General features: G+C 41.3%; 1 protein-coding gene across 1 annotated transcript; it reads right to left on the reverse strand.

The window, feature by feature from the left end:
- Window positions 1–1,534: 1,534 nt before the first annotated feature.
- kcnk12 (potassium channel, subfamily K, member 12) lies at window positions 1,535–24,757 on the reverse strand. The gene is made up of 2 exons (XM_048601338.1): window positions 24,733–24,757; window positions 1,535–2,433 (listed from the first exon to the last, which is right to left on the reverse strand). Exons 1-2 carry the CDS (start codon window positions 24,755–24,757, stop codon window positions 1,535–1,537), a joined length of 924 nt encoding a protein of 307 aa, XP_048457295.1.
- Between the last annotated feature and the right edge of the window lie 395 nt (window positions 24,758–25,152).

The following is a 25,152-nucleotide window of genomic DNA, read 5'->3' on the forward strand; positions in this document are numbered from 1 at the left end:
TGTTGGTCCCTCTTTTGTCACACAGTTGCATTTGGATAAAATGGAAACATTAAGCAAAACCAAAATGGCCAACTGCGTCAAATTCAGCACAAATTGGTGTAAATTGGTGACCTCAGTGTTGGAAGCTGCTGGACAGATGATAAAGATATAATGGGAATACCACTAATGAAGTCAAGGATGAGTCTAAGACATATCGATGGCCAAAGATTTGCTCTGAATCCAAACTTCATGAACACAAGTTGAGAAAACCACATGATGTTCATTTCAGCCTCAGATTTTCTACTCTCCATTTCTAACTGGTTACTTTTTTTTTACCATCTTCTCAACAAATACCATGTTCCATGAACTGACATGGATCATCTTTATGTTCATTTATTTAATTCTTAACTCAGTTCAAACTCTGAAATCTGGCGAGACCTTCTTAATTCCAAAACTGCTGATTCACTTTGGATGTTTCTTCTCAAATGCATTATTGGAAAATTCTTAGGAATTCTGAAAGTGGTTGATTCATGAATAATAATCACTCTTTACATTTAGTGTCTTGTTTGCTCAGTACTGTGGTGTCCCTATTTATCCATTAAACATTCATATGTAATTATACTTAGTCACGATTTGGTGTGAAATGCAGTAAAAGCAAAATACTGCGGATGCTAGAAATCTGAAATAAAAACAGTAAATGTTGGAGAAACTCAGCAGGTCTGGCAGCATCTGCAGAGAGAGAAACAGAGTTAATGTTTCAGTTCTATGACCTTTCATCAGAGCTGATCTGATGAAGGATCGCAGATTTGAAAGGTTAGCTCAGCTTCTCAATGGAAATTATTCTAACCAGGCAGTCAGAATGGATGTGGGGTTGGGGTTAGGTCTGTCAGGAAGAAGAAAAAGTGGCCCACCCTTTCTGTGGAACCAGAATCATTCTACCTGGTGACAAAAAGTGCTTTAAATTCCTCCTAATAGAAATAGGCAGGGTATTCACAGCACGTGCCCTTCTACAGAATTGTGTAGGACCCTAACTTGCAGATTTAAAAATATCTCTTATCCAAAACAAGGGGATATGTACTCACTCATAACAATGGCTGAAAATTGCTTCAAAAAAAGATTTGGGCTTCTAAGAAGGTCTCAGCTTCTTTCCCTCCTGAAATATCTTCATGAGAAATAAATGAGCAGCAGTTCCAAACTGGTGCTTTTGTGTCTACTCCAGCCCTAGGAAGGCTACTGTTCATTTCTCAGGCTCAGTATTGATTTTCCTCTAAACCCCCAGTTGTTGGAAAGAACCACATAAACCAATGGTAAGCAACAGAAAATCAGATGGGAAGAGGAAAGTTCTCTCTAAAAACCGCCCATAATAATCCAGATGTTTCCTCAGAAATGTTTTAAGTGGATGTCCTGTAGACATTATATGGACTGAGAGATAATGGTTCACTCTGGGTATAATGGAAATTTGTTGTATAAAACACTAGGATGCCTTGGAACTCTTTGTTCATTTTCAGAATAAAAATCTGACTGCCCTGACTGTGCTAAAGCTTTTCTTTATTTATTACCTACTTTCACTGGTTTCTGCCAATCTGTTATTCATAATGGCTAAAGCTCCCACTCCACCTGAGAAGCCATTCTGCCTTGTGTTGACACACACTGTCCGAGGATGACCATTGGCAGTTTCTGACAGCTGCTTCTGCAGGATGGCAAGTGACACCTTGTTGGAGGCAGTGAGGTCCCTTATGGAGATCATTTCTCCAGAGAGCCTCCGTCCCTCCCCGTCACTGTCACATGGCCCCTCGCCATCTGCAAAGACCTGGTTCCTACGGATTCGAGATTGTCCCGGGGTGATGGCATTCCGCCGTCCAGTGCGCATCTTTCCTCTCCGACACCTCGGGCAGCATCTACACTCCAGTTTCTTCAGTACCCAGTTGAGGAACTGTTTGATCACAATGGAGATGACATTGAAGAGTGAATAGATGCAACACACCCCCAAGAGTATGAATACAAAATTACCAAATCTGTACAATCCCTGATTTGTATAGGCTGCGTTCTGACTGCTGACCAGATCCCCGAAGCCAATAGTACTGAAGGTGACAAAGCAGAAGTACAAGGAGTCAGCATAATTCCATCCTTCCACTGGTGTGTACATTGCGGATGCACAACAGGAGATTATAATGGCTGCGATGCCAAGGATCAACATAATGTAGTACACAGATGGCTTCCACCCTGTCAAGATAGCCATGTCTGTTACAGCTGATTGCCGGCGAATCATGGGAGGGAGCAGGCCTTTACTCCGTAGCTGCCTCTGGTGGTACGCCTTCATGATGAAAGCCAGCAGGGTAATAGTGCGCTCCAGGAAGAGGTTAAAAAACAAAATGGTTCCTGCACATCCAAGAAGGCCATAAAATATCAGAAACACTTTTCCTGCCATTGTTGCTGGAGTCGTCATGCCAAAGCCTAAAGCAAAACAAAGGAAAAGAACGGGTTTTATGGTTTCGTCAATCACACTTTTTATAATCCTTTAACTGTATAGTGAGGAGCCTTCAATTACCAGATTCCCTATTGCCCAATTATATAAACTGTCTAGAATGTCCCGTATGGCTAATTGATTAATTAATGAACAGCTTCAATGTAGAATTAACATAACTTAAAACAGTTCAACAGGAATAATTAGACTTTCAGTTCTATAAATTATTAATTTATGCAAACACGGCAGTTTCCCAAATGGAGAACAAATTGTATTCCATCAAAAACTTTTTTTCAGCTTTAACTGCCAACAGGTTTACTAAACATGAATGAAGTATATATAAAACCAAATCAACTATATTTTTCACAAAAATAGTTAAACTCATTTGATTTTTCATTGACGAAAATAATTAGCAACTTGTACTTTCTTTGCTAAGCTAAATTTGAATTAAATTTTATCCATTGCTGTTCTCTTTACCTTCTCATGAACAGCAGTTTTGACTAACTAATGGTCATGAAAATGTAGGAGTAAAAGTACGCCATTTGAAAACTCCAGTTTGCTCTGCCACCTGATGAGCTCATGGCTGATCTGATAATCCTCAACTCCACTTTCCTGATTTATACCCATAATACTTTCTGCCCTGAATTATTAGAAATCTTTCTATCTCAGCCTTCATTATACTGAACAACAGAGCCTCAACAGCCCTGAGTGGTAACAAATTCCACAGATCCACCACCGTGTGAGAGAAACAAATTCTTCCTCATATGTTTTAAATTGGTCACCACTTACTCTGAGGTTATGCCATTCAGTCCTAGATTGTCTCACTGGAGGAAACAACCTCTCCATCTAATGATCTTATGTCTAACAAACTCTCCATCCTCGATCCTTGTCAAGTCCCTTAAGAACTTTATACATTTCAGTAAGGTTGCCTCTCATTTTTTTAAAGTTCAAAGAGTACAGGCTCAACCTGCTCAATCTCTCCTCATAAAAGAACACCACCCCCCCCCCCCATACCCAGGATCAACCTCGTGAATCTTCTCTGAGCTGCCTTCAATGCCAGTTTATCTTTCCTTAGATGAGGGCACCAAAACTGACCATTATATTTCAGCTATGGTCCAACTAGTGCCTCATACAGTTTTAGCAAAACCACTCTTATTCTGTATTTCATTCATTTTGAAATAAAGGCCAGTATTCAATTTATCTTCCCTCTTACCTGCTGAACCTAGATGCTAGCATTTTGTAATACATGCACTAGAGACCACAAATGGCAGGATTCTCAGCAGTGTGGAGGAACAGAGGGATCTAAGTGTCCACGTCCATAGATCCCTCAAAGTTGCTACACAAGTTGATAGGGTTGTAAAGAAGGCGTATGGTGTGTTGGTTTTCATTGGCAGGAGAATTGAGTTTAAGAGCCCTGAGGTTATGCTGCAGCTCTATAAAACTCTGGTTAGACCACATTTGGAATATTGTGTTCAGTTCTGGTCACCTCATTATAGGAAAGATGTGGAAACTTTAGAGAGGGTGCAGAGGAGATTTACCAAGTTGCTGCCTGGATTGGAGGGCAGGTCTTATGAGGAAAGGTTGACGGAGCTAGGGCTTTTTTCATTGGAGCGAAGAAGAATGAGAGGTGACTTGATAGAGTTGTACAAGATGATGAGAGGCATAGATAGAATGGATTGTCAGAGACATTTTCCCAGGGTGGAAATGACTATTATGAGGGGGCATAATTTTAAGATGATTGGAGGAAGGTATAGGGGAGATGTCAGAGGTAGGTTCTTCACACAGAGAGTGGTGGACGTGTGGAATGTGCTGCCTGCAGTGGTAGTGGAGTCAGATACTTTAGAGACTTTTAAGTGACTCTTGGATAGGCGCATGGAGGATAGTAAAATGTAGGGTATGCAGGGTAGATTGGTCTTAGTAGGATAATAGGTCGGCACAACATCATGGGCCAAAGGGCCTGTACTATGTTGTACTGTTCTATGTTCTATGTTCAAATCTCTCTGTGATGCAGATTTCTGCAGTCTTTCCCCATTTAAACATAAGTTTATATATTCTTCCTGACAATGTGTATAAATTCAAATCTTCCCACAATATATTCCATGCATCAAGTTTTTGCTCATTCATTTAACTAGTTTGTATCCCTCTGTAGATTCCTTATGCCTCTTCACCACATGCCTTCCCACCTATTTTTGTATCACCTACAAATTTAACAACAATATATTCACTTCCACCACCCAAGTCATTAATATATTGTAAATAATTGTGACCCCAGTACTGAACCCTGTGGCACTCTATTAGTTACAGAGAGTCGTCCTTAATCCTTTATCCCACTCTCTGTCTTCTATTAGTTAGCCAATCCTCTATGCATTCTAAATAATATCTCCAACACCATAGGGTTTTATCAAATTTAGCAGCCTTATGAATGGCACCTTATCCAATGCCGTTTGAAATCTAAATGTATTACATCTACTGATTCTCCTTTATCTACTCTACCTGTTAGCTGTAGAACTGTAATAAATTTGTCAGGCATGATTTCCTCTTCAGAAATCTTTTGAAATTTCTCACAGAATTACTTTGAAGATCAGTGTTAACTTATGGTATATATCCTAGCATACATGACTCTGAACCAGAAGGTAATGCTTTAAAGTCCCACTTTGTGAGTTCAGATCAAAATTCAAGACTGATACCTTAGTGTAGTGATGCACAGTTGGAGGTACCATTTTTCTGATGAAATGTTAAACTGTTGTGCTGTCTCTTCCTTCTCAGATGGACATTTAAAAATCCCTAGGCACAATTTCAAAGGAGAGTAGGAGAGTTTACCTGAAATTCTGTCCAATATTATTCCTCAGTCAATGACACAGAAAAAAACGACCTGGTCTTTATCATGTTGCTATTTGTAGGAGTTAAGTGCACAATTTGTTTGCTATGTTTCCTACACTGTAGGAGTGACTACATTTCAAAAGTATTTCCATGGCTTTTGTTTTATTACAGTTATCCTCTGCCTTTTTGAAAGCCTCTTGGAGACATTAATTAGAAGAAAATCAGACTGATTTATCCCTTTAAAAACAACAGCTAGAGACATATGGAGGCTAAATAGCTATTAATTGAATTCCAAAAAGCTGAAGACCAGACACATATTTGAATAAATGATACTGTGTGATAATATTTGATTTGAATAGCTCACCTCCTCCATAAATCAAACAGCTCATCATAGACTAAATGTCCCAGCCATATGTTGAATGAAACTGGAATATGAGTTCTGTGAGTGGTGGACTTAAATTTATTTTTGTGCTTTGACAGAACAAAGGCCAATATGAATTGAATCTTCGACATAAATGCTTAATTTTTCATAAAGCTTATATTGAAACTAAACCACGTATGATATGAACTAGTCTGTTTTTATTCCACACAAATCCTGTCAACTCTAATTATCTCCCACGCACACACACACCCCCACACTGTCTTACTTTCTAATCCTTTCTCCTTATGTATGCATGCATTCTGATCCCAAAGTTATCAATGCTTTGATTATTCTGTGTTTACACTCCTCTCCATGTAAAAAATCCTCCTAAATTTTGACTTCATTTGTTTACTTTTGACATTTGTTTAATATTAAATTCATATAGTTGATTTTTAAAATTAAATGCTGATATTGCAGAAATATAATGTAACACCATTGTCAAATATCAAAAAGAGTTCCAAAAATCAGGTAAGTTGGCTAATATCTGTCATTGGGAAAATGTTAGTGTCTACTATATGAGTATTTGGAAATGCATAACATAATCAAACAGAGTCAGCTTGGCTTCATGAGGGGGAAATCATACCTGACCAATTTGTTAGAATTCTCTGAAGAAGTACAGGATAGATTTAGATTTCCAAAAGACTTTCCATTAGGTACTGTGCATAAGACTACTTAAATAAATAACAACTCATGGCTTTGGGGACAGTATGGATAGAAGACTGGCTAATTTATAGAAAACAGGAAGTTGGAATAAAGGGCATTTTCAGGATTGTAACCTGCACCTAATGCAGTGATATAGGGATCAGTACTGGGGCCACAATTATTTACAATATATATTAATGATTTGGATGATGGAAGTAAACATACTATCTCCAAATTTGCAGATGACACAAGAATAGGTGGGAAGTTAAATGGAGAGGATGACAAGCATCCGTAGAGGGATAGAAAGGTTAATTGAGGGATTCAAATCTTGGCAGATGGAACATAATGTGGGACAATATGAGATTATGAACTTTGGCTGGAAGAATACAGGAGATGAATATTATTTAAGTCAGGAAAATCTGCAGAAAGCTGCTGCACAGAGGCATCTAGGAACCTCAAGTATAAATCACAAAAAACGCAGCTTTCAAGTTTAGCAGGTGATAGGGAAGGCAAATGGAATATTGGCCTTAATTTAAAAGGGAGTGTAGTATAAAAATAATGAAGTCTTGCTAAAACTACAAAAAGCACTATTTAGACTACACCTACATTACTGAAACAACGTTTGTCCCTTTATCTTAGGAATAAAAGTGTGCTACAAACAATACTCCAACACCAGACATGTCAGAGAATAGAGTACTTATAACTTAGAATTTCACAATTAAGAATTCTTGCTGTTGACCTCAATCTTATTGGAATGGTGGAAGGAGGTAAGCTGATTAAAGTCAAGCAACACATGGTCAGGAACAGCTAATCTTACAATAACAAGTCAAGAAATATTAAATTAAGGAAAAGGCATCATGGAACAACTGCTCAAAGGATAATCAGTAGCAGGTTTCATAGGGTTCACTAGACGAAGGAGCAGCGGTCTGAAAGCTTGTGATTTTATATAACCTGTTGGACTATAACTTGGTGTCGTGTGACTTCTGACTTTGTCCACCCCAGTCCAACACCAGCTTCTCCATATGATAGTAACGAGAGACAGTATATGGTAGATCAGGGTCGGATGGTGATAGACAAATGACATTGACAACACAGGAGAAGGCTATCATAACCAAAGGACAACTGCCTGGCCTGGGTACTCACTGATGTACATACCAGAACAGTGCAGTGAATGGATGATTCACGAGAGCAGAGAAAGTTACTGATATGTTTAATTTTTGGATAAATGTCCAAAATAATGGGCAAGAAGAAAGATCTATGGACTAATATAATACGGTGAAAGAGTGGAAAGCAAGAAACTGTAGTATAAGATCTCATTTTGTATCTAGGAGTGACTCTTGTGCTGGAAATGGATCCCATAGAACTTCTGATCATCGAATGGAAAGATCCTGTAGTCCAGAAAGATATCAGAAGCAAAGTAGAGGCTGCAGCTTGAATAAATTATGTAATACAACAAGGGCTACAGGACAATTTAGAACATGGTCTTTCATCATTTTTCATGGGCGCGTAATTTTTTTCTTGGCAGTGGATCAATTAGTTCAGTAGGCCAACAGCATGGGCTCAATACCCACACTCGCCAATGTCAGGGTCCCAACCCGAAATGTCAGCTTTCCTGCTCCTGTGATGCTGCCTGGCCTGCTGTGTTCCTCCAGCTCCATACTGTGTTATCACCACGATGCTCCCTCCTTCTCAACATTGCCCCTTGCCTGAGATGTGGTCATCCTCAGGATAAGCTCACCATCAGTTAGCTCTCCAATGGTAGAGTGGGGTGATGGTGACTTTAATTTTTCTCTTACTGAGGGTGGGAAAGGGACACTGAACACATTTCAGAAAGAGAAGGTTTTCCACAAATGTAAACATAAATTTCATGGAAAAAATATCTAAAGCAAATTTTCATGATTTAAATGAATAATTTATAAAAATTGTTATTAAAAAATGAGAAGTAACAGAACAAAGGGAAAGTGAATATATTGTCATATTATCATTGGACGTGTAAGCCAGCAAGCTAGGCTAATCCTCTGGGAACGTGAGTTCGAAACCCACCAGAGCAGATGGTGACATTTGAGTTTCGTCGACTTGGAATTTTTAAAATAGTCAGTTTAATGACTAACTAATAAAATCTTTTTGCCTTTTTTGGGTAAGAAGTAAAGAGTTGAAAAGTTTAGGCCCCAAGATCTGATCAAAAGCAAAGTGGCTAGGATCAGGCCATTGCAGAGGATTTGGTTTAGTTAAGCACAATCTTAGTTCATGTCTGGTCAGGCACATTGTGAGCTGACATTGGTGGAAATCACACAAAAGTGAGGTTTGGAAGCAGGTTGCCTTTCAGCCTGCAGGTTCCTCATCTGCCAGTCTGTTTGTGGATAGGCTTTTAAGGAGGGAGAGCAGGAGGAGAAGGCTGTGTGCATGTCTAGCTCAGGCTCACTGACCCACTCAGTCACTCTCTCAGCCAGCCAGCTATTCACTCACTCACTCACTCATTTACTCACACAGCTACTCACCCAATCAGCCACTCATTCATTAACCCAATCACTCACACACTCACTAACCCAGCCACTCATTCATTAACCCAATCACTCACACACTCACTAACCCAGCCACTCATTCGTTAACCCAATCACTCACATGCTCACTATCCCAGCCACTCATTCGTTAACCCAATCACTCACACGCTCACTAACCCAGCCACTCATTCGTTAACCCAATCACTCACACGCTCACTAACCCAGCCACTCATTCGTTAACCCAATCACTCACACGCTCACTAACCCAGCCACTCATTCATTAACCCAATCACTCACACGCTCACTAACCCAGCCACTCATTCCCTCAGCCAGCTGTCCCTGGCTGTGCTGTTGCTAAAATTGCTGATTCTTATGAGTTCCTGCCAGTCATGGCTGGAGATGAGGGTTTACTTTCCCAGCCTGCAGTTCCCTCCTTCCTTGAATAAAAAAAACTTCCTCCCTGTGCTACTCTTGGAAGGCAGCTCAATCCCAGTGGAGGCTTTGATCTGCTGATGACCTGGGAAATTGAACCTTAAAACGAACATTGAATATTTTAATTGACGTTCTGGCAGCAGAAATTATATCCATAGCCAGTCACTGCAGGTAATATTCTCCCATGTGGGCTGGCAAAATGTTCCCTGTCACTCATAGCTGGAAAGATGGATGAACTAATAATGCTGAAGCCTCTGCTAATTGTTTTTCTAAGGCACAAATCTGACTTTCATATCTGCTCCTTACCATAGTAGCCCAAATATCATTCTATCCTCGAGGCAGCCTGATTCTCATCCCACTCTCATTCATCAGCCTGGTGCTCATTATCAAACCCTCTCACCAAATCCCACTAACTGCCTTGGTGGAATTTGAACCACTGTACTCAGTATTTTAGTCTGAGCCTCAGAAATTCTTGCCGAATGACATTACCACTACGCCAGCCTAAAGAGGCAAATATTACAGAAAGGAAGGATTGAGGATACATTGAGGATATATTATTAGCTTCAATCTGTCTTGCAAAATGTAGGATGTAGTCAACTGAAAGCATTTGCAGCAAAGATCTGCTGGTACCATAAAGGAAAAATCTTTATGATGCATGTTAATGGTTTCCTATGAATAGAGTGTAAAGGGGAGTTCTGTGGAAATTGATCAAATTGATATAAATAAGATTAAAGGGGAAATTTAAGTAAAGGTCTGTAATAACCTGAAATTAACAATCTTAGCTGGAAAGATCATATCCCAATCAATCACATTAGCTACTTGCAGAAAGGTGATGTTACATTGAAAAAGAAACAGAGATGTTCAGAAGTTTGATTGGTCATTTGATTGGCTGGACACTTAGACAAAATCAGATGCTGGTTTTAATAAATTGGAATTAACTATTGTGATAAAACAAACCTTAAAATATTCAATATTGAGAAATGTGTACTCAAGTTTCCAGACTTGAAAGGCCCAAAGAACACAAAATGGTCACTTTTACATATGTTACACATGTCTATCTTTTGGATGGGTATTGAAGCACCACTAGTTGTATAATATTCATAGTGAGTGAAAATGGAAAATGTTGTCCTTTGGCCTGGGCAGCTGAGAAAATGAAATGGGTGTTTCAAAGTATGTTAGCTGGAGAAACACCGGCTCATGTATAAGTAGTAGGTATGGGGGTGTTACTTGTCAAATATTTTAGAGGAAATTCTGTACAGGGGAGCAATTTGATTTAGATCATTATTTTTTGAGTGATGATGTATACGTGACAAAAATGTGACTGAGAAAATGTTCAAGAGTGACCTTGCTATCATAAGTGTGATGCTAGAAAGGAAAGTAATCTCTAAATTAATGTTGGTTTATGTCAGTCATTAACTGCCAGATTGCTTTGCAAAAAGGAAAATGAGACTATTAGAAGTCCTAGAAGAGGAATGTCTTGCATTATATTGTGGGATTGAGAATCTGGAAAATCTTTTCTTTGTATCTTTTCTTTGATTTGTTTTGAAGTATTGTTTGGATGTCATAAAGCTTTGAGTTATACAGAGGGGCATCTGTTACAATGTTCCGCTAAGTTACTGTTAAATTTGTTGGAACCAAATTGGTGAAGTAGGAAACCAGACAACAATCTTTGATACTAGATTTATTTATAGAATACAACATTATAAATATCAACCACCTCCCTTGCCAACAGCTGAAAAAGTGGCACGGTCATTGGCTCTACCTTGGTGAAAGCTATGGAAGCTTGGAAGAAGCCTGTGAGCTTTATATCTCAGTGCAAGGAGAAAGAAATGGAGTCAAAAAGCCAAGTCATCTTTGCATCATACTATAAACAAGTCTAAACCTAAGAACACCTGTAGTTTGGTGAAACCAACAGTTGCCAAAGGGTTATGCCAATAAGAAAGTACTGAATGGCAAGATCTCGAGAGAGAGAATTTTAAGGAATATTGGTAAAAGTGAAGGATCATAATTCCTTGAAAAATTTAACGAGATTTGATGAGAGGGTGTAGCTGAGAAATCTGTGGGATCTATCTTCTATTTTCTATTTGACATGCACTGTAGGATATTCAATCACAGTCCATTAGCATATTTACCATGTTAATACTGGGCGTTAGAAGTAAGTTGTACGTGTATTGTAAATGTCATTACTGTTCTAACTTATATAATAAAGCATATTCCAAACTATGGAAACTTGTGGCTTCATTCTCTTTGTAATCGCTGGAATCTTACCTTTGTGTAGTTTGAAAATAAAGGTTATTAGTGCCTAACCAGATCGTAACATCATTTTGTGGGCTCATCCAGGAGATAATAATAAGAAAATGTTAGCAGTCTGGTCTGGGTTCATAACAATTGTTAAATAGAGTTAAACATCAATAACTGTATATAAAATGAGCAACACTTCCTACTCCTCACCTTTGAACTGCTTCAGCAAATGATCTTCTAATGTTTTCTTGCACTGCAGGAGGCTACGGTTTATTTTGCCTCCTATCTCCTGGTTTGCTAATTTATCTTCTCAGTTATTGCTTGTATTGGAGTTATAGAGCCAGGAGTTGGGAATTTGTCTGCCTCTTTGTCTGCCTGGTGTTGCACATTCTCTGCTAACTACCACTGACAAATCAACTCCTCTTCACAGGATTGCAGGCTGCCTTTTATCATAGCAACCACAACGTCTTGTTTCCCACTCTCTCAATCAGTGAGCTACCCACAGAGAGTGTTTTTAGTTCAGGCTCCTCACTGAGATGAGAAAAATGTCTCGGGCCCTCTTCATAAATATACAGGTACATGCTGTACCTCTGGTGTGATTAATGCTGGAACTGAAAGTGTGAATCTAAAGGTGTCAATCCAATTTCAGAGTTAGAAGAAAATGACACTACTTGAATATCACATTTCTTTGATGCGTGTCATTTGAATTCCACAACTGGATTAATGACCTACAATTCACAAAAATGAAACCATCATCCCCTCAGCACTTACATTCGGAATCCGTCCTGTGAACAGCAAAAATCAAAAAGTTATCACAAGTTAAACTGCAATGGTTATAATCATAAATTTTTGGAATATGCCAGAGCAAAACGTTAGAGTCATAGAATCCCTATAGCATGGAAGCAGGCTATTCAGCCCATCGAGACCACACTGACCCTCAGCCGAGGCTGGAATCAAACCGGGTCCTTGCGCTATGAGCTCTGTGCTGGCCCTACTAACTAGTAATTATGTTAGGTCCATACTTTATCTGTTTGGAAGCAAACTGTACAGTGGAAGTTAGGGAAAAGCAGCAGGATGCATTTAAGTTCATCCTAATACTGTAGAGTTCAGAAGAATGAGAGGAGATCTAATTTAGGTATATAAGATGTTAAAGTGGATTAATAAAGTAGACATAGAGTGAATGATTCCTCTTGTGGGGCAATCTAGAATAAGAGGTCATTGTTTTAGACTGGGGATGACAGACTGAAAACAGAGGTAAGGAAGAATTACTTCTCTCAAAGGGTCATGAATCTGTGGAATTCACTACTCCAGAGTGCAGACAGCTCGGACACCGAGTAAATTTGAGGAGGAGACAGATAGATTTTAATTAGTAACACGATGAAGACAGCAGACAGGAAAGTAGAGTTGAAGCCAAGATGAGATTAACCATGATTGTACTGAATGGCAGAGCAAGCTCAAAGGGATGAATCACTACACCTGCTCCTTGTTCTTATGTTTTTATGTTAGGATTGTCTGAAACTGTAAGCTGGAGTCAGAGTTTTGGGTTGATACCTATACAGTGAATGTACTCTTAGCAAAGGGACCTTGGGAACTGCTGGCACAATGATGTGAGCCATTTGATTCTGATGAAAAATCAACACTTCAAAAAAGGTTCAGGTAATTAGTTTGAATTAACATTTATATACGTATATATATATATAGTGTCTTCTCCTTTAGTTTTCACTTATCACATGTTGTGAAATTTTCAATCTCCTGCCAGTCGTACCCCATAGAAATGATAGACACTCACTTACTATCCTATCACTATGATTACTGTCAAAATGGTGATGTTCTAGGACAGGGCAACCCATGAGTCAGGAAGTAGCCCCATTTTCTAGGATCCTATACTTACAGAGAGATCTAGTTACCATGTTTGGCATGAATTGGGTGAAATAAGTCCAGTTTACACGCTAACACCATCTGTGAGTGGACTATTCTATAAGGACCCCTCAGTAAATCTATACATAGAGTATTGTGTACCATTTTGGTCTCCCTACCTAAGATTTAAAGTTGCCATACAGGGAATGAAGTGAATGCTCACTAGACTAGAATGGCAGGACAGTCCTGTGAAGAAAGATTGGTTTGACTGGGCCTGTATTCACTTCAGTTTACGAGAGAGGGTATCTGATTGAAGCATATGAAATTCAAACAGGGCAAGACAGATTAGATCCAGTGTTTTCCCTGTCTGGGGTGTCCAGAACCAGAGGTCACAGTCACATGATACAGGGTAGGCGATTTAGGACTTAAGTAAGGAACCATTTCTTCACTCAGAGAGTGGTCTACCTGTGGAGTTTGTGACCACAGAATGCTACAATGGCCAGGTCTCTGAGTATCTTCAAGAAAGAAATTGATAAATCTTTAAATATCAAACCGGGGTCATATTTTTAAGGTGAAAGGAGAGAGATTTAAAAAAAGACATAAGGGGCAAGTTTTTTATACTGAAGATGGTTCACGCTTGGAATGAATTTCCAGAGGAAGTGGTGGATTTGGGCAAAAAGGCACTTAGGTAAGTATATGCATAGAAAAGGTTTGGACGGATATGGGCCAGGAGCAGGCAGTTGGGACTAGTTTAGTTTGGGATTATGTTTGGCATGGACTGGTTAGACCGAAGTGTCTGTTTCCATGCTGTTTCCATGCTGTGACTCTATAATGTCAAGGGATATGGAGGGAGAATGGGAGTTTGGCATCAAGTTAGAGGATCAGCCATGATCAGATTGAAAGGTTCAAAAGGCCAAATGGCCTACTTCTACTCCTAGTTTCTATGTTAATGTCATAGGGTTGCAAGATAAAGATTGGATCACCTCTGGTTCACCTCTGGAAAACCTCTCCCCTACTTGACCCCACTGCTGGAGACTCGGGCCTATCATCTTACTGTACTTTGATAGCTAGATACCGTTCTGTTTGCTCAGTGTGGCATGGGTTCTGAGTAAGCAGGCAGTCTGAAGTCTCTTGCCTTCATTTATAGCTGATTACAAAGTGTTCCTGCGCATACTTGAGCAAACATGTTATCTGAACCAGCACAGGATGAACAGAAGATTCTGGAAGTGGAATGAGGTGGTGAGGAACCAGCCGAAATGGTCCTCCTCACTGTGAACAGCTGACTGCTCCAATTCTCCTCACCTTTCTTCAGCTATGCAGGGTGCAGCTTGGAATCGCAACTCCCTGGTGCAATGGGCATCTCTGTCCTGATATGGGCATCATACCTTATGACAAATATCAAACAGCCCTGTCCCTATGATTTAGTATTAGGCCATTGACAGGACAAGAGGGTGGGCAGAAATTGGCACTCCCCAGTTCACACGTCTGCCTCCTCAGAAGTGTCTGTGAAATTTCAGCAATTTTATTTGGCTTAAGAATCAGAAAAACTGAAAGGGTTTTGATTCCAACAGCAGGGCAGTTGGTACCGGTGCATCAACTTTCCTGGCAACCTGATAAAATGACCAGATGGTGTACAACCTCATCACTCTGCTCAACCTTCAGCTGTCCTTCCAAGCCCCCTATCTGGTCATCTGCCATTTGTAGATTTGCATCTCTCCATGCCTGCTTCTGATCACCTCCAACCTAAGTTTTATTAGTCCTCTTCTCAATAGTCATCACCTTTGTATCCTTCACAAATTTCACTCAATCCAGAAATCTTTAGGCACATATCAATTCCATTTATCCAACGCACTTGCCGACGCAAAAAATATCTTTGTTTTCTTGTTCACTAGTGAATCAATGTCAGGATCGTAATCCTTATTTTCAAATCTCTCCACATTTTCAGGCTGCTTTATCTGGGTGATCTTCAGATAATGTCTCAGTCTGCACCCCACCTCCACATTGGATTATGACACCCCCATAGTAGAGTTTTTAGCCGCTGCCCTTTGGAAATGTCATCCCTACAAGTATTTTAGTCTTTTCCCCTTCTCCTTACATCTTATCAGAAGCAATATTCTTGTTTACACTTTGAGTTTGCAGTTGCAGATCCCAGCTCGTGCCCTTCTGTTATGTACCCTGAGGTGGTCTTCCACCTTTAGGCAATACCAAACATGTGAATTATAATCCTCAGTCACCATCAGGTGCTGTTTCCTAAGGATAGTCTCCTGCTGCCTTGAACTCCCCATTCCACTTGCTGACCAGACAGTACTTTCTGCCAAGGTTGTTTGGGATTTGGAGCCTGGAAACCAAAAGGAGGTTCAAGAGTTCAAACCTGTCCAGACCATGATGTGTGAATGTTTTGCTCCTCTAAATCCAGGGCATAGCATGATCTCGCCATGCATTCAAATCAGCACTATTGATACTTCAAAGCTTTTTGAAGCAGTTAAGCAGTCACTTTTCTGTTTTGGAAGCTTTAAGATATACACCCAGGACAGTGTTGTCCAAAACGCTTACCCCTCATTAGTCGCTAGAAGCCCCAGGTACCACAGAGTAGTGAATTGGTTTAAAGTTGCAGCAGTGGGTACAAATAAGGGTGTTATTCACTAAATTGCTATTTGTTGTCTGTCTGAACGAGGAAGAATGAACAATGCTTCTGTCAGGCAGGAGGCTACGTTTGGCAGAATGCTGTTCAATTGTCAAATTTCTAGTGACCTGGAAGCTGGGGCGGGGGGCACTTGTTCAATGAAATGAGAAAAATAGTTTGCTGTTTGTTACCTTCTCTGTTTCTTTCTCTCTGGCTGCTTCCAGGCGTCAATGTGTTTATGTCTATGGGATCATTCTCTGGAGCACTGTGAAGGCATGGCCAGCCTCCAGAAGGACAATACCTTGGAAATTTTTACAGGACGTTTAGTGGTCCAGAACTAAGTGATGAACTTGGTTTTGTTTGGGTCCTATTTGGCATTGTTCACAAGGCAGCAAAGGGTTAGGGTCAGGGTTAGGGCCTGCCAACAAAACGCGCGATTAAGTACAGCAGCATCCAAACATGTTCAGGCTTCATAGAAACATAGAATGTTTGAGCCTGCCCTGCCATCCATTACAATGACGGTTGATCATCTGGCTCAATAACCTGTTCTTGATTATTTCCCCATATCCTTTGATTCCTTTAGGCCCAAGAGCTATATCCAACTCTTTCTTGAAATCATGCAATGTTTTGGCCTTGACTGCTTTCTGTGGTAGTGAATTCCACTGGCTCACACTCTGTGGTGAAGAAATCTCACCTCATCTCAGTCCTAAGTGGTTTTCTCCTTATCCTTAGACTATGATCTGTGGTTGTGGACTCCCCTGCCATCTACCATGTTTAGTGCTGTTAGAATGTTATAGGTTTCTATGAGATTCCCCATCATTCTTTTGAACTCCAGCTAATAATAAACGTCACTTCATTGTGATAGCCAGCCCAGGAATCAGTCTGGTAAATCTTTGCTGCACTCCCTCTATCATAAGAACACCCCTCCTCAAATAAGGAGACCAAAACTGCACAAAATACTCCGGGTGCGGTCTCCCCAAGGCCCTGTACAATTGCAGCAAGACATCCTGCTTCTGTATTCAAATTCTCTCGCTAAGAAGGCCAATGTACCATTTGTCTTCTTGACCACCTAATGGACCTGCATGCTCACCAAAAGTGATTGATGCACAAGGATAGCCAGCTCTCAATGCACATTCCTTCGCGCAATTAATTACCATTTAGATAATAATCTGCCGTCCTGTTTTTGCTACCAAAGTGGAAAACTTCACAATTATCTACATTATACTGCATTTGCCATGCCTTTTCCCACTTACTCATGTCCAAATCACTCTGAAACATCTCTGCATCCTGCTCACAGCTCATTCTCCCAACGAACTTTGTATCATCTGCAAATTTGGAGATATTACCTTTAGTTCCCTCATCTAAATCATTAATATATATTATGAATAGCTAGTACTGATCCCTATGATACCTCTCTAGTCATTGCCTCCCGTTCAGAAAAAGACCCGTTTATTCCTACTCTTTGTTTGCTGTCTTCTAACCAGTTTTCTACCTATTTCAATACATCACCTCCAACCCCACACAGTTTCAGTTTAAACACAAATTCCGATGTGGGACTTTATCAAAAGCCTTTTGGAAGTCCAAATAACCACGTCCACTGGCTCCTATTCTACTCTACTCGACTCTAAGAATTACACTTGGACTGAAGAATTCCAATAGATTTGTCAAGCATAATTTCTGTTTCATAAATCCATGCTGACTCTGTCCAATCCTGTCACTGTCCTCCAAGTACTCAACAATTAAATCTTCTATAATGGACTCAAACATTTTCTTTACTATCGATGTCAGGCTGACTGGATTATAATTTCAGGTTTTCTATCTTCCTCCCTTCTTAAATAGAAAGTTTGCTTTAGCTACCCTCCATTCTGTTGGAAATGTTCCAAAATCTATGAAACCTTGGAAGATGACTATCAATGTATCCAGTACTTCTAGGGCGACATCCTTAAGTATTCTGGGGGGATATTGTTACCAGGCCCTTGGGATTTATCAGTCTTCAATCCCATCATTTTCCACAACACCATTTCCGTACAAATACTGATTTCCTTCAGTTCCTCCCTTTCAGTAAACCATATGTTTCCCAAAATTTCTGGCAAGTTATTTGAGTCAACTTTGTGAACACAGAACCAAAGTATGTATTCAGTTGGTCAGCCATTTCTTTATTTCCCATTATATATTCCCCTGTTTCCCTGATAAGTCCTAGTTTGGCCATGTTTCCCATTTTCCTTTTGAGCCAGACAGGAACCAACAACTGTTACAGTTCACCCATGTCCTCTTTGACTGTTTGCCACTGCCGTTCCACTATCATCTCTTTAAGTAATATTTCCCAATCTTAACAGATTTAGTCATAGAGTCATAGAATTGTACAGCATGGAAACAGACCCCTCGGTCCAACTCGTCCGTGCCAACCAGATATCCTAAATTAATCTAGTCCCATTTGCCAGCATTTGGACCATATTCCTCTAAGTCCTTCCTATTCATATACCCATCTAGATGCCTTTTAAATGTTGTAATTGTACCAGCCTCCACCACTTCCTCTGGCAGCTCATTCCATACATGCACCACCCTCTGCGTGAAAAAGTTACCCCTTAGGTCCCTTTTAAATCTTTCCCCACTCACCTTAAACCTATGCCCTCTAGTTTTCGACTCCACTACCCTGGAGAAAAGACCTTGGCTTTTCATCCTATCTATGCCACTCATGATTTTATAAACCTCTATAATGTTAACCCTCAGCCTTTGACGCTCCAGGGAAAATAGCTCCAGGCTATTCAGCCTCTCCCTATAGCTCAAACCCTCCAACCCTGGCAACATCCTTGTAAATCTTTTCTGAGCCCTCTCAAGTTTCACAACATCCTTCCTATAGCAGGGAGACCAGAACTGCACGCAGTATTCCAAAAGCGGCCTAACCAATGTCCTGTGTTGCCGCCACATGACCTCCCAACTCTTTTACTCAATGTGCTGACCACTAAAGGCAAGCATACCAAATGCCTTCTTCACTGTCCTGTCTACTTGTAGCTCTAGTTTCAAGGAACTATGAACCTGCACTCCAAGGTCTCTTTGTTCAGCAACATCCCCAGGACCTTACAATTAAGTGTACAAGTCCTGCCTTTCCTGATTCATCTTTCCAAAATGCAGTATCTCACATTCATCGAAATTAAACTCCACCTGCCACTTCTCTGCCCTCTGGCCCATCTGATCAAGATCTGGTTGTACTCTGAGGTAACCTTCTTGGCTGTCCACTATACTTCCAATTTTGGTGTCATCTGCAAACTTACTAACCACACCTCCCATGTTCACACTCAAATCATTTATATAAATGACAAAAAGCAGTGGGCCCAGCACCGAACCTTGTGGCACACCACTGGTCATAGGCATCCAGTCTGAAAAGCAACCTTCCACCACCACCCTCTATCTCCTACCTTCAAACCAGTTCTGTATCCAAATGGCTAGTTCTTCCTGTATTCCGTGTGATCTAACCTTGCTAACCAGTCTACAATGAGGAACCTTATCAAATGCCTTTCTGAAATCCATATAGATAATGTCCACCTCTCTGCCTTCATCAATCCTCCTCATTATTTCTTCAAAAAACTCAATTAAGTTAGTGAGACATGATTTCCCATGCACAAAGCCATGTTGACTATCCATGTTGCCTTTCCAAATACATGTAAATCCTGTTCCTCAGGATTTCCTCCAATAACTTGCCCATCACTGATGTCAGACTCACCGGTCTATAGTTTCCTGGCTTTTCCTTACCACCTTTCTTATATAGTGGCATCATGTTAGCCAACCTCCAGTCTTCTGGCACCTCACCTATGGTTGTCAATGATACACATATCTCAGCAAGGGGCCCAGCAATATCTTCCCTTGCTTCCCACAGAGTTCTAGGATACACCTGATCAGGTTCCAGGGATTTATCCACCTTTATGCATTTTAAGATGTCCAGCACCATCTCCTCTGTAATATGGGCACTTTCAATACGTCACTATTTACTTTGCCAAGTTCTCCAGCTTCCATATCCTTCTCCACAGTAAACACTGATGCAAAATACTCATTTAGTATCTCCTCCATCTCCTGTGGTTTCACACATAGGCAGCCTTGCTGATCTTTAAGGGGCCGTATTCTCTCCCTAGTTACCCTTTTGTCTTTAATGTATTTGTAGAATCCCTTTGGGTTCTCCTTAACCCTATTTGCCAAAACTATCTTATGTTCCCTTTTTGCCCTCCTGATTTCTCTTGTAAGTATACTTCTACTGCCTTTATACTCTTCTAGGGATTCACTCGATCCGTGCTGTCTACACCTGACATAAGCTTCCTTCTTTATTTATTTATCAATTTATCTGGTCATCCAGCATTCCTACCAGCCTTGCCCTTCACACTAACAGGATCATATTGTCTCTGGACTCTCGTTACCTCAGCTTTGAAAGCTTCCCATTTTCCAGCTGTGCCTTTACCTGTGAATAGCCTCTCTGCCCACCCCCATCAACATTTGAAAGTTCTTGCCTAATACCATCAAAATTTCCTTCCTCCAATTTAGAATTTTAACTTTTAAATCCGGTCTAGCCTTTTCCATCACTATTTTAAAACTAATAGAATTAGTTTCAGTCACCAAGAGCAGGTCAAGTTTTTTTCTCCTTCTTTAGTAGGTACATCCACATACTGAATCAGAAAATTTTCTTATACACATTTAACAAATTCCTCTCCATCCAAGCCCTTAATGCTATGATGGTCCCAGTCTGCGTCTGGAAAGTTAAAATCCCCTACCATTACCACTCTATTATTCTGACAGATAACTGAGATCTTGTTACAATTCGCCTTCCTCCAATTTAGAACTTTAACTTTTAGATAGCTTTTCTCATTTTCCTGATGACTATTGGGGGTGTCTGTAGAACAATCCCAATAAGGTGGTCGTCCTTTTCTTATTTCACAGTTCTTGGTGAATTGGGTGATTGAAAGACATAGGGCGTTATTGGTATAAGAGATTACAAGAAAGTGGATGTGAGTCAAAGGTTAATTAAACGTACACCATGTTCAGAAATAAGAAATGACACAACATAAGTAAGGCAACAGTTAAAGCAAAGAAGCCATTATGTAGAGTTTGCCAATTCTTTTCCATCCCAAGTTTCTAAATAGGATTCTAAATAGGATAAAGGGGATCATGGATTATGGGGAGAAAGCAGGAGAATGGGGTTGAGAAACTTATCAGCCACGATTGAATGGTGGAGCAGACTTGATGAGCTGAATGGTCTAATTTCTGCTCCTATGTCTTATGGTCTTTTAATAATTCTGCCAAAATAGACAGTTTACTCTGGAAGAAATGTGTTTCTGTTAAACAACTGGGGCACACTTTCAAAAATAGAGCATTTCAGCTGACAGATTGTCACCAGTCTTTGAGAGTGCATACACTTGGCTTCCTTTGCAAAACCTTGCATGGGGTGAGGGGATTGAATATCCAGTACCCTACCACCTGTCCTGGCTCGCTCAGCCTTTTAAGGGGCCATTTCTCAGTGAAGGAGACAAAGGGAGTGATTGATTGAGTGATTGAGGTAAAAGTGGGCACAGTTCTCAATGCTGGTGCAGGTGGGGTAAAGGTGGCAAGGTGCCCTGATTACATGAGTAGGCAGGGCAGAGGGCATGCAGGGTTAGTGGTACAGAGGGGGAAAATGTTGGGGTGGATAAGAGCTCACTCACTGAGTCTCACACACCGACAGCTCTGCAAATGGCTGAGGGAGAAAGTGCCCAGGCCACTGGCACTCAGGGACTGACAGAGACCAGGCACTTGCTGACTCCCTAAACCCCCCGCCTGTGGGAGATGACCCTGTGGTCCCGGCCTGAGGGATTTTGTGCAAATGCAAAGGGAGAACCAGAAGCTGGATGATATACTGGAGACTGGGGTAATGGTGCCACTGCATTGAGTCACTGCCCATCATTGCTCAGACTCTGCAGCAATGCAGCCAGTCGATCGATTCCCAGCCCATCATCGCCTAGACTCTGCAGCAGTGCAAACAGTCTTTCAACTATCTGCCTGCCTCCATGGCACATCTGGCCCATCTGGACACAGCATCCCCAGTATCACCTGACCAAAGCTCCCCAAGCCAATTGGCTGCAGTATGGGGCTGGCTCCCTCCAGGCCATCTGTAGAGAGAGGAGGTCAGTGTTGCAGGAGGAGAAAACTCTATCAGCACGAGTGGGTGACAGCTGGCAAACTATGGAAATAGTTTGTGCAGCACACACTGTGATGTTAATAGTTTCTGTTTAGCATTGAATAGGATTTGCATTCCTTTTACAATCAATGCCATGTTCAAAGTTGGTTCTCAAACAATGTTAGTTCAATACTAATAACATCTCATAAACCTTTGCACTTCATTATTCATTCAGTTGTCCCTGTCTCTGTTATGACTGTAGATGCTTCATTCTGCCCTGTGGCATCATTGTCTCTTATTCATCATTGCCTACTGTTTGACTGGCTGTGTGCACAGGGCTGTATATCTCAGGGAGTTTCCCAGCAGTGATGGGAACATGGAGGGGCAAACAAATGGTCAATGCTGCAGGATGGCCAAGGGGTGGGTATCCTATATTCTGTGTGGCCGACATATCATATGGTGGAGGACAATGTTGCTTTGCTGTGAAGGCCCAGTGAACAGTTTACAGATGCTGTCCCTTCCCTTGCCAGTCAGATCACTTATTGTGAGTCCCTCACATTGTGTACTGTCCCTGTTCTTCATGATTGGTACAACAGCAAGTGACCCTCTGTGAGCAGCTTTCAGCCCTAGTGCTAACGTGCTGTTGAAACAGCCAACATCAGGCTCTCCTCTCAAGGTGCTATTCCGTTAACCTCACAGGCTTTGCACATCCCCAAGCCATTATCCAAGCCATGTACTTAAGATCCCAACTGCCTACCTGTGCCCCCACGTCCTCAGCCCCCTTTCCCCCTTACTTCCTGCAAACGGAGATGATGAGATGACTGTGACCCACCACTTCAAGTGAGCTGACTTCCCAGCGCCAGCCCTCACCTGCCCAGACCCCATGACCCCAGCTGGGAAAGTCCTCCCTTTCCCCACCCTCGGACTGGTTCCTATGAAAGCAAAGGACTTACCATGACCCACTCCCTGGAGCATGGAGACATCACCTCCCTGTGTAATGTCACCCCAAATGGACACCTGGCTGCGGTTGAAGCTCGGGACTGGTCTGGGGCTCTGCCCTTGACTAACCGTGTTGGATTTCCCTGAATGACAGGTGCCCCATGGACTTCACTGCAGATAACTTCTTTAAAATGTTCAGATACAGACATGTCTGTGGACTTCTGTACAGAAATAGCCACCTGCCTGGCTACGTTACTGCACCACAATTGCCAATTCACAGCACAGCAGGGCAAGGCTAGGCATATGTACTGTGGATATACATGTGGGAAGAAGGTGAATGTGTGCCAAGAGAGAAAGGAAGCAGCTTGGTCCAGACTGTGTAATGGGTTTCTGCCCCTGTGTGGTATTGTACCTTATGCAGCTATACACTGCTGGTTGCTGGTGTGCCTTCCTAGACCAATCTGCTCTAGGAGGGCACAGTGCCATAGCATTGGAGAATGCTAGAATAGTGGCCATGCCTCCCTGAGAGTGGAGTGCCAGTATCCGTGGTGGAAGGGCATGTGTTGCTAGTTTTGGGAGATTGGGCTGTGCTCTGCAGTTTGACCAGGGGCAAGATAGGTCTCCTGGCATAAGTGATGAGTTGAAGCCACCAAGAACCCACTCTGGTTTCCATGTTATGTTTTCCTGTTTGTGGATTTGTATGGTGAGTTCGGTAATATCACAATCTGCGGTGAGTTGAGCTGTTAACAAGCTGTTTAACAAGTATTGTGATAGTCAAACGGGAACTTGCTGCTGACTAGTGAGAATCTCGCTAAACTGCTTGAGAAAAGTGAACAAGATACAGTGGGATAATCTTAGCATTGAGACCAGCCTCGCTGAACACCTCACCTATTCTACCACTCATCTCGCCATCACCCATTCTGCTCAGAGTCTGGTAAGACTCTACCCTGAAATAAAACAGAGAACTGTAGATGCTGGAAATTTAAAATAGAAGTTGCTGGAGAAACTTGGCAGGTTTGGCAGCATCTATGGAGAGAGAAACAGAGTTAACATTTCAAGTCCAGTGACCTTTCTTCAATGTTTGTATTTTGTTAAGATTGCTATCCTACATGTTTTCATTTCAGGAATGTATCTTTTTGTACCCCAGTGTTAATTTCTCAAATGTACTCAGGCTCAAAAATCAAGACAGCAGTTGATCAAGTATGGTACTAGTAAGTCCCAGAAGAATCAAAAGGTTAAAGGGACAAAATCCGTTCTTTCAGTCTGGGGTGGCTGTTCAGCAGCACTTAGATGAAACAACAGGCCATGGAAATGCTCTGAAGCCCAAGCATTCGTCCTGATTCAGCAAGTGCATGCTATACAGCTGGCTATGAGCCAACTAACAGGGACATTGGAAAAATCAGCCGTTCAGTTGTACTGAAAGTGAAGTAGTAACTTGACCTCACTCAATCTGCAGCTAGATCAATATTCAATGTACTTGCACATCGTGATGACAAAAAGAAATATCAGGAGTTTTCTTTGGTCTTTGTGGAAGACAGTTGTGGAAATATAATTGTATTTTGATCTTCTAAATCTGGTTGTTAAATTATTTGTTTAGTTATTCGAGTGAAACAGAAACACAATCCATTCCCGACCCAGTTCACCAGGCACACCTTCCCTTCCTGTCCATTAACTTACCCACACCCAGATTGTCACTGTTCATCTTCTACCATTCAAATGGACGCTGCTACAGTTCTGCCTGCTCCTTCTCCAGTTCAGATGTAATCTGCTCTTTTTGCCATTTCAGTTAATCACTCATACTCAACATCTTGTTAGCATCTTCCTTCCCTTCCCATCAGCTTGTGTTGGTGTACATCCTCCTGGTTCAGTTCATACTGACAACCTTCTCCCTCAATTAATATTACAGCCCACCTCTGTCTAGCGTGAAACTAGATTAGTGCAAAGGTATAGACTGCGGTCAGTGATGAGGAAAAGTCGGGATCAGTGATGAGGGGAGAAGTTGGGATCAGTGATAAGGGGAGAAGCTGGGATCAGTGTTAAAGGGAGAAGTTGGGATCAGTGATGAGGAGAGAGTTGGGATCAGTGATGAGGAGAGAG

This window comes from Rhincodon typus, chromosome 9 (assembly GCF_021869965.1).
Source record: "Rhincodon typus isolate 14 chromosome 9, sRhiTyp1.1, whole genome shotgun sequence".
NCBI lineage: Eukaryota > Metazoa > Chordata > Chondrichthyes > Orectolobiformes > Rhincodontidae > Rhincodon > Rhincodon typus.

What these genes read in the sequence shown, in the direction of transcription:
- kcnk12 (XM_048601338.1), bottom strand. Translation starts at nt 24,757, where the DNA reads ATGAACAGTGACAATCTGGGTGTGG. An exon ending in CAGTGACAATCTGGGTGTGG is followed by an intron (nt 2,434 to 24,732) that starts GTAAGTTAATGG and finishes GTTTTGCTTTAG; the next exon opens with GCTTTGGCATGACGACTCCA.